Here is a 17,373-nt window from a genome sequence, read left to right on the forward strand (position 1 = left end):
AACCTGTACCAGAACGATGGGAGGAAGAAAGTATGAAGAAGGCTTGGAACGGCTCATGATCCAAAGCACACCACATCCTCTGTAAAACATGGTGGAGGCAGTGTGATGGCATGGGCATGCGTGGCTGCCAAAGGCACTGGGTCACTAGTGTTTATTGATGATGTGACTATAGAAAGAAGCAGCTGGATGAATTCTGAAGTGTTCAGGGATATACCTCCTGATCAGATTCAACCAAATGCAGCAAGGTTGATTGGACGTCGCTTCACAGTACAGATGGACAATGACCCAAAACATACTGTGAAAGCAACCCAGGAGTTTAAGGCCAAGAAGTGCAATCGCGAAGTCAATCACCAGATCTCAATCCGATCGAGCATGCATTTCACTTGCTTAAGACAAAACTTAAGGCAGAAAGACCTACAAACAAGCAACATTGCCTGCAAAGGATTCTCTACAAAGTATTAAACAAACATTTTATTTATGGTAATGTTAATTTGTCCAATTAGTTTTGAGCCCCTGAAATGAGGAGGCTGTGTAAAAAAAAATGGTTGCAATTCCTAAACGTTTCACAGGATATTTTTGTTCAACCCCTTAAATTAAACCTGAAAGTCTACACTTTAATTGCCGCTCAGTTGTTTCATTTCAAATCCAATGTGGTGGCATGCAGACCCCAAATCATGAAGATTTTGTCACCGTCTAAATAATTCTGGACCTAACGGTATATCTCTAATCCTATGATAATCTTATGCTTTTTATAGTTCGTGTTTTACAATGTTCTATAAGGTTTATACGCACAAAGAAGATGGGGTTATGTTAACTCCTCCCTCTTTTCCTTTGTACTATTTAAGAGACCACCATTTCAACTTGTGGTCAAACTCCTGAGGAAGCAATCCGTATATTGTGAAACATCAAGCTCTTTTATATCTTTGAAATACCTCTAAAAAAATAAAAATAAAAACTTTTTAATTTACTATAGAGAAACTTCTTTTTTGGTCATCTTCACTACACCCGGAGAAGAACATGAACCAGTGAGGTTCAGGAGAATCAGACAAGCTGTTTTTTTCTTCCATATGGGAGTGTAGAAACTTGGGATTTCTTTCTGGTAATCTCCACTACACCCACATGAGAATGTGAACCAGCGAGGTCCAGGAGAACCTTCCCGATATGGGATTGTGTAAGTACTGACTCTATCTGGCTAATTACATCAACTACCACACTATGAGGTGCGGGTCTTTCCCCCTTTTTTTGTATTTCTCAGTTTGTGGTAGTTTAGGCTTAAAGGGATTGTCCACCTTCTAAAAACTGATGACCTATCAACCGGATAGGTCATCAGCATGTCACCGGTGTGGGTCCGACACCCGGACCCCGCAACGATAAGCCGCTCCGGTGGCCTGTGGGCACTGGATGTTGTGGCACATAATGCAATGTATGGTGCCCGGAAGTAGTTGGCTCCGTACATAGCATAGCGGCCGTGATGCAGAACTTCAGGTCTGTTCCTATTCACTTGAATAGGAGCAGAGTTGCAGTACTGCAGCTGAGCCGCTATTTAGTGGCCGCAGCGAACTGCTTCCAGCTTGTATGTCCGGTGTCCAGAGGCATCGGACCAGCTGATCTGTGCGGGGCCCAGGTGTCTGACGCCCACTGATCATTTACTGATGACGTATCCGGTGGATAGGTCATCAGTTGTTAGAAGATGGAAAACCCCTTTTAGGGCCCTATGAGCCCTTTCAATAACAATGGTAGCGGTTTTTTTTAGATCCCAGTATATCACAAAGATTTGGGAGAGAGTTTTCAGCTAAATTTACTGGGAATAGGCATCAGAAAATCCCCATATGCGGATGCTGTTACATCTGCTCCTATTTTCGTGGTCCTCCAGGAGTACCAGTATCTTGTTAATTTGAGAATGCCACATAAGGACCTTGTCCTTTAAAGAGGCTCTGTCACCAGATTCTCAAATCCCTATCTCCTATTGCATGTGATCGGCGCTGCAATGTAGATAACAGTAACGTTTTTTGTTTTTGTTTTTTTTAAACGTTCATTTTTGGCCAAGTTATGAGCTATTTTATATATATATATATATATATATATGGTATCCATATATGTGGGGTTAGTGACTGCCTCCACTTGTTGTTCTTGCACTCCTCCCACTCTGCCCTGGGTGATTTTAATCAGTTCAATGCTGGATCCTACCATCCCCATGTATATATGTAGGCTTAGTCCCAGTTCTGGGTGTATGTGCAGCGTAGGTTCCCACCTTACAGAGGTCGCCTTGTCGTGGCAGGTGGGCTAACACTTTTTGATCAAAATGTGCACTAAGAACCTCCCTATTTGTAGGTAGATTGAGCTTTAGTGCATATCTATTTATATTTAGTGGTTTAGGTGGCATTAGTGTTGCAGGGTGCTGTCGCCATTTTTTTATATCTGCTATATATATATATATATATATATATATATATATATATATATATATATATATATATATATGCAAATGAGGTTTGAAATGGACAACTGGGCGTTTGTTTTTCGTTATGTCCAACTGGGCATGTATTGTGTTTTTAACTTGGCGTGTTTACGTGTATGACGCTGACCAATCAGTGACCAGTCAGCATCACATCATACACTCATCTCCATTCATTTACACAGCAGCGATGTGCAGCCACATAAACAGAGATTAACGTTAATCAAGTGTCCTGATAATGAATACACATGATCATCCAGCCTGGACGTCATTTGTATTCAGAATCCCGACACTTCTGAATCTTTTCTGTGAGACTCCGGCAAGGGAAGCAAAATCTCGCGAGATTACGGAGGTAAACGAGATTTCGTTTCCCTTGGTAGAAATTTTAAGTTATGGGCCTATGTTTTTGTATTGTTTTAACCCCTTCCCGCGATTGGGCGTAACTGTACGTCCGAAATCAAAGTGATTTCCCGCAGACGGGTGTACAGTTACGCCCTGCAGATAAAGCGAGCACAGGAGCTGTGCGCGCTTTATCTTCAGCGGCTGTCAGCTGTTATACACAGCTGACATGCCGCTGCAATGGCTGTTACCGCCGATCGCAGCCATTTAACCCCTTCAATGCGGCTGTCAATGACGTCCGCCGCATTGAAGTGGTTTACAGAGGGAGGGAGCTCCCTCTGTAACCCCCGGGCCCCCCCGCGGTGGATCGCGGGTGGCGATTGTTGCTATGGCAACCAGGAAGCCGTTACTAGGCTTCCTGGTTGCCCAGGTACGGTAGCCTATTAGGTCCTGCCCGAGGCAGGACCTAATCGGCTAACTGTCAAATGAAAAATGACAGTTACGATGAACTGCACTACATAAGTAGTGCAGTGCATCGTAGCGGGGATCAGAAGACCAGATCTTCAAGTCCCCAGGTCAGTGTAAAAGAAAAAGTAAAAAATGTAAAAAAAAATGTGAAAGAAAAATAAATAAATAAAAGTTAATAAATAATAAAAACAACACTTGCCCTGTTTCCCTGATCAACTCCTTTATTATTAAAAAAAACATGAAAATATGAAAAAAAAAACTATACATAATAGGTATCGCCGTGTTCGGAATGGCCTGATCTATAAAAATATCACATTATTTTTACTGCACGGTGAACACCGTAAAAATTTTTAATAAAAAAACAATGACCGCATTTTATTTTTTGGTCATCTTGTCTCAAAAAAAAGGTAATAAAAAGTGATCAAAAAGTTGCAAGTAACGCAAAATGGTACCAATAGAAACTACAGTTCGCCACGCATAAAAGAAGCCCTCCCGCAGCGATATCAACGAAAAAATAAAAAAGTTACGGCTCTCACTAAAATGGCGACACTAAAACATGATTTTTTTAGAAGAGTATTTTTATTGTGGGAACGTAGTGAAACGTAAAAAAACGATATAAATTTGGTGTCGCTGTAATCGTATCGCCCCGCAGAATAAAGTTAACATGTTGTTTATACTGCACGGTGAACACTGTCAAAAAAAACAAAAAAGAAACGTGCTGGAATGACTGTTTTTTGGTATCCTCATCTCCCAAAAAATTGAATAAATAGTGATAAAAAAATCGCATGTCCCCCAAAATGAAACCAATAAAAATTACAGCTCGTTCCACAAAAAACGCGCCCTCACACAGCTCCGTCACCGGAAAAATAACACGTTATGACTCTCAAAACGCAATGGTGCAAAATGATGCTAAATGACGACCCAGACTCATTTTTAGGTCCAGTAGAATTTCACTAAATACCCCACATCGTCATTTGCTGGACCCCACAGGTGGACCCCGTAGACGCAGCGGAGATGAGGAAACTTTAGGCCCTTGTGCGGCTTATAGGGCTAGTGAAGAAGTCAAATATAAGGCAACACTGGAGCGCAGAAATTTTGTATAATACCCAATAAACCCGGCCTGTGTATAAAGGATTGGTTCCAAGCGACCACACCAATCCATGGATTATTCATTCTCCCCATTATTACATCATCCTATTATGACCTGTTGCACTCCGCCTAGCTTACATATACCCTGATGTTCTCCGCCCAGCTTACATATACCCTGATGTACTCCGCCCAGCTTACATATACCCTGATGTACTCCGCCCAGCTTACATATACCCTGATGTACTACGCCCAGCTTACATATACCCTGATGTACTCCTCACAGCTTACATATACCCTGATGTACTCCGCACAGCTTACATATACCCTGATGTACTCCTCACATATACCCTGATGTTCTCCTCACATATTACATATACCCTGATGTACTCCTCACATATTACATATACCCTGATGTACTCCTCACATATTACATATACCCTGATGTACTCCTCACATATTACATATACCCTGATGTACTCCGCCCAGCTTACATATAGCCTGATGTACTCCGCACAGTTTATATATAAAAACCACCAAAAAGGCCAAACTTACTAGGTAGGTGGGTGGGTGAAAACCCGTTCCCATCAGGACGCAGACGGGTCAAAGAATGCTGCAGAAGGAGTGTGCATTAAATAGTGATAGCCCCTCCCACTAGTCTTGAGGGGAGTGGCGAACTAAGTGCTCAAAGGTGTGCAATAAATGAGTGTCAGTGTGGTGCTAGGGTGTGAATGGATGGTAAAAAATAAATATGTATGTATGAAAGTGTCAGAACTGTGTAATAATGTAATAAAAATAAATAAATAAATAAATGTGATGAATAGGCTCGGAGGGCATGATGTGCTGGCGTTTGGTTTGGAATGCAGAGCAGCCCGCTTTAGCTAACACTAGCGGCGTTACAAATAGGCTGTTTTTCGGCAAGTTACGCCATGCCTGACGACCAGCACATTATCCCTCCACGTATTACACATAGTACTGACACCCCATGTACTATTCACAGCACTGACCCCTATTCATCACATTTATTTATTTATTTATTTTTATTACATTATTACACAGTTCTGACACTTTCATACATACATATTTATTTTTTACCATCCATTCACACCCTAGCACCACACTGACACTCATTTATTGCACACCTTTGAGCACTTAGTTCGCCACTCCCCTCAAGACTAGTGGGAGGGGCTATCACTATTTAATGCACACTCCTTCTGCAGCATTCTTTGACCCGTCTGCGTCCTGATGGGAACGGGTTTTCACCCACCCACCTACCTAGTAAGTTTGGCCTTTTTGGTGGTTTTGATATCTATGTCCCATTTTTTCTGTTTGTGTTTTTAAATTAGGAACGTAAAGTTCTGGTTAGGGACTCGCAAGGCACTGGGGACCCTTGACGTTGGGTTGCGAGCTTTGCGTATTTTGGCCAAAATAACAACTAATACCCCATGTTTCATGGATATTTCTTACTACGTATACTACACATTTTTTCAGGACGCAGCCGGGTCTTATATGCTCGGAGGGCATGATGTGCTGGCGTTTGGTTTGGAATGCAGAGCAGCCCGCTTTAGCTAACACTAGCGGCGTTACAAATAGGCTGTTTTTCGGCAAGTTACGCCATGCCTGACGACCAGCACATTATCCCTCCACGTATTACACATAGTACTGACACCCCATGTACTATTCACAGCACTGACCCCTATTCATCACATTTATTTATTTATTTATTTTTATTACATTATTACACAGTTCTGACACTTTCATACATACATATTTATTTTTTACCATCCATTCACACCCTAGCACCACACTGACACTCATTTATTGCACACCTTTGAGCACTTAGTTCGCCACTCCCCTCAAGACTAGTGGGAGGGGCTATCACTATTTAATGCACACTCCTTCTGCAGCATTCTTTGACCCGTCTGCGTCCTGATGGGAACGGGTTTTCACCCACCCACCTACCTAGTAAGTTTGGCCTTTTTGGTGGTTTTGATATCTATGTCCCATTTTTTCTGTTTGTGTTTTTAAATTAGGAACGTAAAGTTCTGGTTAGGGACTCGCAAGGCACTGGGGACCCTTGACGTTGGGTTGCGAGCTTTGCGTATTTTGGCCAAAATAACAACTAATACCCCATGTTTCATGGATATTTCTTACTACGTATACTACACATTTTTTCAGGACGCAGCCGGGTCTTATATGCTCGGAGGGCATGATGTGCTGGCGTTTGGTTTGGAATGCAGAGCAGCCCGCTTTAGCTAACACTAGCGGCGTTACAAATAGGCTGTTTTTCGGCAAGTTACGCCATGCCTGACGACCAGCACATTATCCCTCCACGTATTACACATAGTACTGACACCCCATGTACTATTCACAGCACTGACCCCTATTCATCACATTTATTTATTTATTTATTTTTATTACATTATTACACAGTTCTGACACTTTCATACATACATATTTATTTTTTACCATCCATTCACACCCTAGCACCACACTGACACTCATTTATTGCACACCTTTGAGCACTTAGTTCGCCACTCCCCTCAAGACTAGTGGGAGGGGCTATCACTATTTAATGCACACTCCTTCTGCAGCATTCTTTGACCCGTCTGCGTCCTGATGGGAACGGGTTTTCACCCACCCACCTACCTAGTAAGTTTGGCCTTTTTGGTGGTTTTGATATCTATGTCCCATTTTTTCTGTTACAGTTTATATATACCCTGATGTACTCCACACAGCTTACATATATCCTGATGTACCCGCACATATTACATATACCCTGATGTACTCCACAGTTTACATATACCCTGATGCACTCCGCCCAGATTACATATATCCTGATGTACTCCGCGCATATTACATATACTGTGATGTACTCCTCACAGCTTATATATACCCTGATGTACTCCGCCCAGCTTATATATACCCTGATGTACTCCGCCGAGCTTACATATACTCTGATGTACTCCGCCCAGCTTACATATACCCTGATGTACTCCGCCCAGCTTACATATACCCTGATGTACTCCGCCCAGCTTACATATACCCTGATGTACTCCGCCCAGCTCACATATGCCCCCACATTATAAGCTGAAATACCACTAATACACCAAGCAAAATCTGAGCTTCAAAAGCCAAATGGTGGTCCAACTGAGCCTGGCAGTGTACCCAAACAGCAATTTCTGACCACATATGGGGTATTCTGGAGAACCCGCTTAACAATTTATGGGATGTGTGTCTACGGTGGTGCAAGCTGGGCACAACACATCGGGCACTGAAATGGCATATTTGTGGAAAACAGCAATTTTCAATCTGCAACATCTATTGTTTACTCATTTTTGCAAAACACTTGTGCGGTCAAAATGCTCACTACACTCCTAGATCAATTCTTTGAGGGATCTAGTTTTCAAAATGGGGTAATTTTTTGGGGGCTACCACTGTACTGGTACTATAGCTCAATGCAACATGGTGTCAAAAAACGAATCATGTAAAATCTCCACTCCAAATACTAAATGGCGCTCCTTCCCTTTAGAGCCTTGCTGTGTGTCCAAATAGCAGTTTATGACCACATATGGGGTATTTCCGTACTCTGAAGATGTTGCTTTACAAATGTTATGGTGCTTTTTCTCCTTTATTTGTTGAGAAAATGAAAATTTTTTAACTAATGCTGCGTCTTATTGGAAAATAATGTAATTTTTCATTTTCACTGCCCATTTCTAATAAAATATATGACACACCTGTGGGGTCAAAAGGCTCACTACACCCCTAGATGAATTCCTCAATGGGTGTAGTTTGCCAAATGGAGTCACTTTTGGGTAGCTTCCACTGTACTGGAACCTCAGGGGCTTTACAAATGCGACATGCTGCAGAGAAATGAATCCAGCAAAATCAGCGCTCCAAAAGCTAAATGGCGTGCCTTCCCTTCCGAGTCCTGCCGCTTGCCCAAACAACAGTTTATGACCACATGTTTGGTATTTCCGTACTCTGGAGAAGTTGCTTTACAAATGTTGGGGTGCTTTTCATCATTTATTTGTTGAAAAAAGTAAAAATTTTGAGGTAAAAATACATGGTATTGGAAAATAATGTCATTTTTCATTTTCACTGCCCAATTCTAATGAAATCTATGAAACACCTGTGAGGTCAAAATGCTCATTACACCCCTAGATTAATTCCTCAAGGAGTTTAGTTTCCAAAATGGTGTATTTTTTGGGGTGTTTCCTTTGTTTCGGCACCACAAGACCTCTTCTAACCGGACATGGTGCCTGAAATATTATCTAAGAAAAGGAAGGCCCTAAAAGGCTCTAGGTGCTCCTTTGCTTCTGAGGCCGGTATTTCAGTCCAGTAGCGCACTAGGGCCAGTAGCGCATGTGGGATATTTCTAAAAACTGCAGAATCAGGGCAATAAATATTCAGTTGTGCTTCTCCGGTAAAAACCTTCAGTATTACAGGAAAAATGGATTAAAATGGAATTTCTGCCCAAAAAATGAAATTTGTAGATTTCCCCCCTACATTGCTTTAATTCCTGTGAAACAACCTAAAGGGTTAAAAAAAAATTCTGAATGCTGTTTTGAATACTTTGAGGGGTGAAGTTTTTAAAGTGGGGTGATTTGTGGGGGTTTCTAATATATAAGGCCCTCAAAGCCACTTAACAACTGAACTGTTCCCTAAAAAAATGGGCTTTTGAAATTTTCTTGAAAATTTGAGAAATTGCTGCTAAACTTATAAGCCTTGTAATGTCCTAGAAAAATAAAAGGATGTTCAAAAAATGATGCCAATCTAAAGTAGACATATGGGAAATGTTAGCTAGTAACTATTTTGTGTGGTATAACTATCTGTCTTACAAGCAGATACATTTGAATTTAGAAAACGCAAATTTTTTGCAAATTTTCTCTAAATTTTGGTGTTTTTCACACAAAAATATTGAATATATCGACCAAATTTTTTCACTAACTTAAAGCACAATATGTCACGAGAAAACAATCTCAGAATTGCTTGGATAGGTAAAAGCATTCCCGAGTTATTACCACATAAAGTAACACATGTCAGATTTAAAAAATGAGGCTCTGTCATTTGGTCCAAAAGTGGCTCAGTCCTGAAGGGGTTAATGGGTTACCTAATGTAACTTTACTTATGTATGTGTTTTTACTTTTGTGAGGGCAGCCATCTTAATTAGCACTTGTGTAGGTGTCTCTTCATAACACACACAGGTGCTATACGGCATACCCAGAGGATAGGATACTAGGGACAGGAGCCGACCCTATCTCCTATGCTGGTGTCCTTCTTACCGTGAACTGCGTATGCTCTGTAGCATGTGGAGTACACAGCGACCCTCAATTAAAGAGGGAAGAGGCGCCATTTAATTGAAGAATAGCAGCCCCTGCCACTAATTCAAATGAATTGCCAGGCCCCGGCTGCTGTGAATGCAGGACCGCCTGGCAATTTATGTTTTGAAGGAACATCGGCGCTAGTACGCTGCTGCACCCTTCTGTGAATCACTGTGTAGCGTCAGTTTACAGTACTACAGCCTTCTCCCATTCAAGTGAAGTAGGAGTAGGAGCAAGGAATGAAGGACCAGCGGCGTACGAGCCGCTGTTTCCTTCAAACCAGATAATCGGCGGCTTTGAAGGAGCAGCGGCGTACGAGCGCCGCTGATCCCTCATAGCTGCCAATCCACTGTTTTGAAGGACCAGCGGCTCATACACTGCTGCTCCTTCACTCCTTGCTCCTACTGTGATTCGCCCTCTAGCGGAGGTTCACAGTATTACAGCCTTCTCCAATTCACTTGACAAAGCTGTATAACTGTGAATTGCCGCTACACGGGGATTCAAAGTGGGAGCAAGGAAGGAAGGAGCAGCGGCGTACGAGCGTCACGGTTCCTTCAAAACAGCTGATCGACATATATAAGGAATCACCAAGGCTCGTACGCCGCTGCTCCTTCATTCCTTGCTCCTACTGTGAATGAGAGAAGGCTGTAATACTCTGAGCTGTCGCCAGAGGGGGATTCACAGTAGGTGCAAGGAATAGAGGAATATTACGAACTTTTTTTTTTGCTTTGCCGGTTTCGCTGGACCGTTTTGACTACGTTGTAGATTCGTTGGATTAAGTCATAGATTCGTTGGACTACTTCAATGATCTATGTTTTTTTTTTAAATTATTATTTTTAAAAAAATGGTCAAAGAGCGTTGTGTGGGGGAGTTTTATTTCAATAAAAAACAAAATTCTTCTGTCTCTGTGCTTTTTAATACTTTATTAACGCCTTTGTAAAGGCTGTTGTCTGTTGGACGATGTCCATTTCTAAGGCAGGGCTTAGTGTTAGCCAGTAAAAAGGCTAGCACTTACCTTCTATTATTATTCCAGTACCCACCGCCACCAGGGGTATCGGGAAGAGCCGGGTATGATCCAGTACCCGACCATCTGTAGTGACGGGCGGGCACTGGGGCGGCCACAGGCTGGTATTATTGGGCTGAGAAGGGCCAAAAACCGTGGCCCTTCCCGTCCTGGCAGTGCTAGGCTGTCGCTGGTTTATTGTGGGAGTTAGCACTAGCCTTTTTACTGGCTAACACTAAACACAGACAACTGCAATTACTAAGGCGCTAATATAGTATTCTAAGACAGAGAAATAACTCCCTGTTTACAGAGAGTTTTTAGATGCTGATTTTGACGTGGAAACCGCATTGGAATCAGGGCCTTAAAGCCCATGAAATCTCCCTGATTTCAGAGGCAGAGGCGTTTTTTTCCCGGGTGGCTTTTGGCCACTTGGGAGAAAAAAAAGTGGCGTGTCCTTTCTTGCGTCAACTTCGCCTCTGAACTCCCATTGAAAAACTGCGGCGCTTATTTCTGACTGTTTTACGTGGCATTTTTTCCCGCGGTCCTTGCATTAGCTTCAATTGCCGCGGGCAAAAACTGCAGCGAAAACCGCAGAAAAAAAAGTGCAGGCAGTTCAAAACCTGCCACAAAATACAGGCGTTTTTACGTGTTTGTCCGCATGGTTCATTTACAAGCTTTTTGCAATTTTTTTGGTTCGGAATTAGGACTTTCATTGACTATTGAAACACTTGGCGCGTTTTATGTGCCAAAGAATTGACCGAACACTTCTTTTTTTCCGCAACACTTGTGGGAAGTCAGGCTCTTCAAAGACTTAACTATTTATTGGAAGAGCCTAAAAATGTCACCTAAGGCTTGAGCAAAAGACCTGGCCCATTCAGGGGATGCCACATGGGGGCTGCATCCTGGGGGTCCTGAGTTGCCAGAACCGTGGATATGCTGCCCAAATGTAAACTTATTACACCTGTAGCAGTTAAAATAAGTCACCAGGGCTGCATGTGCCGGCTGCCTGGGGGAATCCTTCAGAGATGGGGACACATCACAAGAGAGTAGGGGGAAATAAAAAAAGGACAACTAAACTGTGTAACAGTAAATAGGAAAAGTGATCCCTGGAGAGAGCTGCACCTACAAAAAAATAAGTGACCTCTGTGTCTGGCAGGGCCTAATAGACTTCACTATTGACCGCGGCATCTAAGTGGTTAAACAGCCGGGATCTCAGCCATCACAGCATGGTGTCAGCTGTATGTTACAGTAGACACCTACTGCTGATGGCATGGGCTCAGCTCCTGATCCCATGCCATTACTGTCACGATCTGTGGGTACGTGGACCCACTGGGCGGTACCACCGTAGCGGTATAGCAGCTGGCCAAACAGGGTACAAAGTCAATGTCTATTGTTCGGATAAAGGTACCTGTGGCAATTCAGACAGTAGCGATGGTTTAGGCTTGGATGGAACTCTGGCAGCAGGAAGACAACAGATGCGTAGAAACAAAGCTGGTGAAATAGGCGACAACACGACTTCAACTCAGTATAGCACAGGAACACAGTAGAACGGGAAACAGGATACAGGTAGCAGGAATTGGAAAACACTCAAGCAACCATTTGCAAAGACAGACACGGGTAGATACAAACACGCTCAGGCAATGCAGGGAGGGGCAGAGCCCTTCTTAGGATATGTTCACACGCCCTATTTACGGACGTAATTTGGGCGTTTTACACCTCGAATTACGTCCGCAAAAACGGCTCCAAACCGCCGGCAAACATCTGCCCATTGAAATCAATGGAGTTACAATGTTCTGTGCACACGGGCATTTTTTTTATGCGCCACTTTCAAAAGACGGCGCGTAAAAACATGCCCGAATCGAAGAAGTGCATGTCACTTCTTGAGACATAATTGGAGCCGTTTTTCATTGGCTCCATTGAAAATGAGCTCCAATTACATCCGTAATTGCCGCTGCGAAAAATGCGAGTACGAGCAATTACGTCTGAAATTCAGGAGCTGTTTTCGCCTGAAAACAGCTCCGTAATTTCAGGCGTATTGGACGCTGCCATGTGAACATACCCCTATAGTCCAGGGTGATCTGGGAGCAATCAGCTCAATCTCACACGTGTGTGCTCTGGCAACCTTAAGGGTATGTGCAAACGATAACTGCAATTACGTCTGAAATTACAGAGCGGTTTTAAGGAAAAAACAGCTCCTGAATTTCAGACGTAATTGCATGTACTCGCGTTTTGTGGGGCGTCTTTTACTGATGTAATTTGGAGCTGTTCTTCATTGGAGTCAATGAAAAACGGCTCCAATTACATCCCAAGAAGTGTCCTGCAGTTCTTTTCACGAGGCTGTAATTTTACGCGCCGTCTTTTGACAGCGACGCGTAAAATGACAGGTCGTCGGCACAGTACATCGTAAAGCCCATTGAAAGTAATGGGCAGATGTTTGCCGACGTATTGGAGCCGTTTTTTCAGGCGTAATTCGAGGCGTAAAACGCCTCCATTACGTCTGAAAATAGGTCGTGTGAACCCAGCCTTCGGCTGGAGTGAGCTCGCGAGCGCACCCTAGTGGTCACTGCGGAAGAGGACAGCCGCATATGCAGACATCTCTGGAGAGAAGGACGTCGACAGGATGGGAGGAGTTCGTGGTCCGCGACCACGGACGTTACAATTACCATGCTGGAAATATACAGCATTTCATGCGATCCACCTCCAACCTATAACGTAAATATATGGAAAATAATAGAAGACAATGGCATATATTATATGCTGCTGCTTTATTTATTTCTATTTCCCACTCTGCCTTAGATTTACAATATATTAATATATACGATTGTTTAAAATATCAGTATATACAAGTTGACAAATATTTACCAGAAGTTTGTATAAATGCTGAGTACAGCTGTCGAGGCAGAAGAGGCTCCTTTAGGTCTCTCAAAAATGCTTTGAGCAGTGCAGAAACATCATGAACACAGATGTCTTCACCAATAAGCATATCACCAGAAATGGCAAATTCTTCTCGTAGCTATAATAAAAAAATACTGCAGATAATTAACAAAACATTTTTACTTCTGGCACATCTGCGTATATCTCATCATTGTACAATACATTATATATGCTGTATATTATGTAGGTTGTTTATGTTTGGAATAAAATTATTAAAACCATATTAATCCCTTAAGGACACGGCCGATATTGGCCTTGAGGAGAGAACTATTTTTTTTACATTTCACTCTTTGCATCCCAACGCTCATAACTTTTTAATTTTTAGTACGACGTAGTTGTATGAGACTTTGTTTTTTGAGAGATGAGTTGTACATTATGTAAGTATCTTTTTTGGTACAAATACATTATCGTTTAATTTATCCAAAAATTTTTTTTTACAAAGTGCAGAAAAAAAAAACTGTTCCGCTGCAGTTTTAATATTTTATTTTTTACACCATACACCCATCATCATAAATAATGTTATACTTATGTTGTTTAGGTTACTACGGTCGTGGTGATACCAATTATGTCTATAGTGTTTCATGTTTTGGGACTTATATTTTAAAAAAGATGTGTATTTTTTTTTTTACTTAAAGAGGCTGTCACCACATTATAAGTGGCCTATCTTATCTTCTACATAATGTAGATTACAGCAGTTTTTTATTTCGAAAAACTATCATTTTTGACGGAGTTATGAATGATTTTAGCATAACGCTGAGTTTCTTAACCCCTTCAGGACTGAGCCTGTTTTGGCCTTCAAGACGAAGCCGATTTTTCAAATCTGACATGTGTCAGTTTATGTGGTAATAACTCCGGAATGCTTTTACGCATCCAAGTGATTCTGAGATTGTTTTCTCGTGACATATTGTACTTTGTTAGTGAAAAAATTTGCTTGATAAATTCAATATTTATTTGTAAAAAACACCAAGATTTGGAGAAAAGTTGCAAAAATTAGAATTTTTCTAAATTTAAATGTATCTGCTTGTAAAACAGATAGTAATACCACACAAAATAGTTACTAGTTAACATTTCCCATATGTCTACTTTAGTTTGGCATCGTTTTTTGAACATCCTTTTATTTTTCTAGGACGTTACAAGACTTAGAACTTTAGCAACGATTTCTCATATTTTCAAGAAAATGTCAAAAGGCGATTTTTACAAGGACCAGTTCAGTTCTGAAGTGGCTTTGAGAGCCTTATATATTAGAAAGTCCCCATAAATCACCCTATTTTGAAAACTGCACCCCTCAAAGTATTCAAAACAGCATTCAGAAAGTGTATTAACCCTTTAGGCGTTTCACAGGAATTAAAGCAATGTAGAGGTGAAAGTTCCAAATTGCATTTTTTTTTTACAAAATTAATTTGTAATACATTTTTTTCTGTACCCCAGAAGGTTTTACCCGAGAAATGTAACTTATTATTTATTGCCCAGATTCTGCAGTTTTTAGAAATACCCCACATGTGGCCCTAGTGCGGTCATGGACTGAAACACAGGCCTCAGAAGCAAAGGAGCACCTAGTGGATTTTGGGGCCTCCTTTTTTTTAGCATATATTTTAGGTACTTCAGGTATTTCAGGTTTGAAGAGGTCTTTTGGAGCCAAACCAATAAAGACCCCCCAAAAGTGACCTCATTTTGGAAACTACACCCCTCAGGGAATTTATCTAGCGGTATAGTTAGCATTTTGAACCCACAGTTTTTTTGCTAAATTTATTTGAATTAGTTTGTGAAGATGAAAATCTACTTTTTTTCTGAAAAAACGTAGAAATTTTTAATTTTTTCAAGAAATAAAACACCCCAACATATGTAAAGCAATTTCTCCTGATTATAGCAATACCCCATATGTGGTAATAAACTGCTGTTTAGACCCACAGGAGGACTCAGAAGGGAAGGAGCACCATTTGGATTTTGAAATTCTGATTTTGCTGGAATAGTTTTCAGTGCCGTGTCGCGTTTGAAATCCACTGGAGGGAACAAAATAGTGGAAACCCCCGGAAAGTGACCCCATTTTGGAAACTACACTCATCAAGGAATTTTTCTAGGGGTAAAGTTAGCATTTTGACCCCACAGTTGTTTTGCTGAATTCATTGGAATTATTCTGTAAAGGTAAAAATCTACTTTTTTTCTGGAAAAAGGTAGCCATTTTTTATTTTTACAAGGAATAAAGGAGAAAAAGCACCCCAACATTTGTAAAACAATTTCTCCCGATTACGGAAATATGCCATATGTGGTAAACTGCTGTTTGGACCCACAGCAGGGCTTAGAAGGGAAGGAGCGCTATTTGGCTTTTGGAGCTCAAATTTAGCTGAAATGGTTTTTGGGTGCCATGTCACATTTGCAAAGCCCCTGAGAGGCCAAAACAGTGGAAGCCCCCAGAAGTGGAAATTACACCACTTAAAGAATCTATCTAGGGATATAGTGGGCATTTAGACCCCACAAGTCTTTTGCAGGATTTATTAGAATTAGGCCGTGAAAATGAATATCGACATTTCTTCCACTAAAATGTTGCATTTTTTCAATTTCACAAAGGATAAAGGGGGTAAAAGCTGCCCAACATTTGTAAAGTAATTTCTCCCGAGTACGGCAATATCCCACGTGTGGTCATAAATGTTTTTTCATTAGAAAGTAATTAACCCTTTCTGGACTGATCCATTTTTTTCTTTTCCTTTTTAGTTTTTTCCTCCCCGCGTTCCAAGAGCCACAACTTTTTTTATTTTTCAGTCAATAGAGCGGCATATTTATTGAGGCACGAGCGGTCGTTTTTATTGGTACCATTTTTTGGTACATACAACTTTTTGAGCACTTTTTATTAAATTTTTAGGTAGAGCCAAGGTGACTAAAAAACTGTGATTTTGCAGTTTTCAATTCTTTATTTTTCACGTGAGACGCACCATACATCACCCCCCACACTAAGACATGCTATGTTGTGGTGCGCGAAGGGGTTAATGCGCAGCGCATGGTGCGGAGTGAAAATTAAAATTTTCCACTCATATGCCATTTTAGTGCACTATATGTTGTGCCCAGTTTGTGCCACTGAAGACAAATACCTCATAAAATATTAACCGGGTTCTCCTGGGTATGGTGATGCCATATCTGTGGACGTAAATTGGCGTTTAGGCACGCTGCAGGGCTCAGAAGGGAAGGACGCCATTTGGCTTTTGGGGCGCAGATTTAGCTTGGTAGTTGTTCTGTTTGGGGTTTTACTGGTGTTTCAGTTTATAATGTGGGGGCATATGTTATCTGTGCGGGTACATCAGGGTATAATAAGAGGGTATAATAATGCAGTAAATAAATAATAATCCGCAGATATGTGGCCGGTGTCGCACTGATAAATGGCGCCCGATCTTATCTGCTTTTGGAACTCTGCACATTTTGCATCGCCAGAACGGTTTTATTTTTTCTCCACCGGAGGTGTGTGAGGGTTTATTCTTTGCGGGACAATCTGTAGTTTTCATTGGTACCATTTTGGGGTACCAGAAATTTTTTTGATCACGTTTTATTCCATGTTTTGGCAAGCAAGGTGACCAAAAACCATCAATTCTGACAATGTTTTTTATGGCCTTCACCCTGGGCTATAAATGACCATTTTACTTTATTCTGCGGGTCGATACGATTACAGCGATACCATATGTATATAATTTTTTTATGTTTTGCAGCGTTTGTGCAATATAATTACTTATTTATAAAAGAAATAAATGTCTGTGTCACCGTATTCTGAGAGCCATAAC

The 17,373-nt window shown here is 41.4% G+C and overlaps 1 protein-coding gene across 1 annotated transcript in view; it reads right to left on the reverse strand.

Annotated features, from left to right (window-relative positions):
- LOC142659465 (rho GTPase-activating protein 6-like) overlaps window positions 1-17,373 on the reverse strand; it is a 370,769-nt gene that overhangs the window by 111,903 nt on the left and 241,493 nt on the right. Inside the window, exon 7 of the mRNA XM_075835626.1 lies at window positions 13,538-13,688. Coding sequence (XP_075691741.1) covers window positions 13,538-13,688 — 151 coding nt within the window. The remainder of the gene's footprint in view (window positions 1-13,537; window positions 13,689-17,373) is intronic.

This window comes from Rhinoderma darwinii, chromosome 8 (assembly GCF_050947455.1).
Source record: "Rhinoderma darwinii isolate aRhiDar2 chromosome 8, aRhiDar2.hap1, whole genome shotgun sequence".
Taxonomy (NCBI): domain Eukaryota; kingdom Metazoa; phylum Chordata; class Amphibia; order Anura; family Rhinodermatidae; genus Rhinoderma; species Rhinoderma darwinii.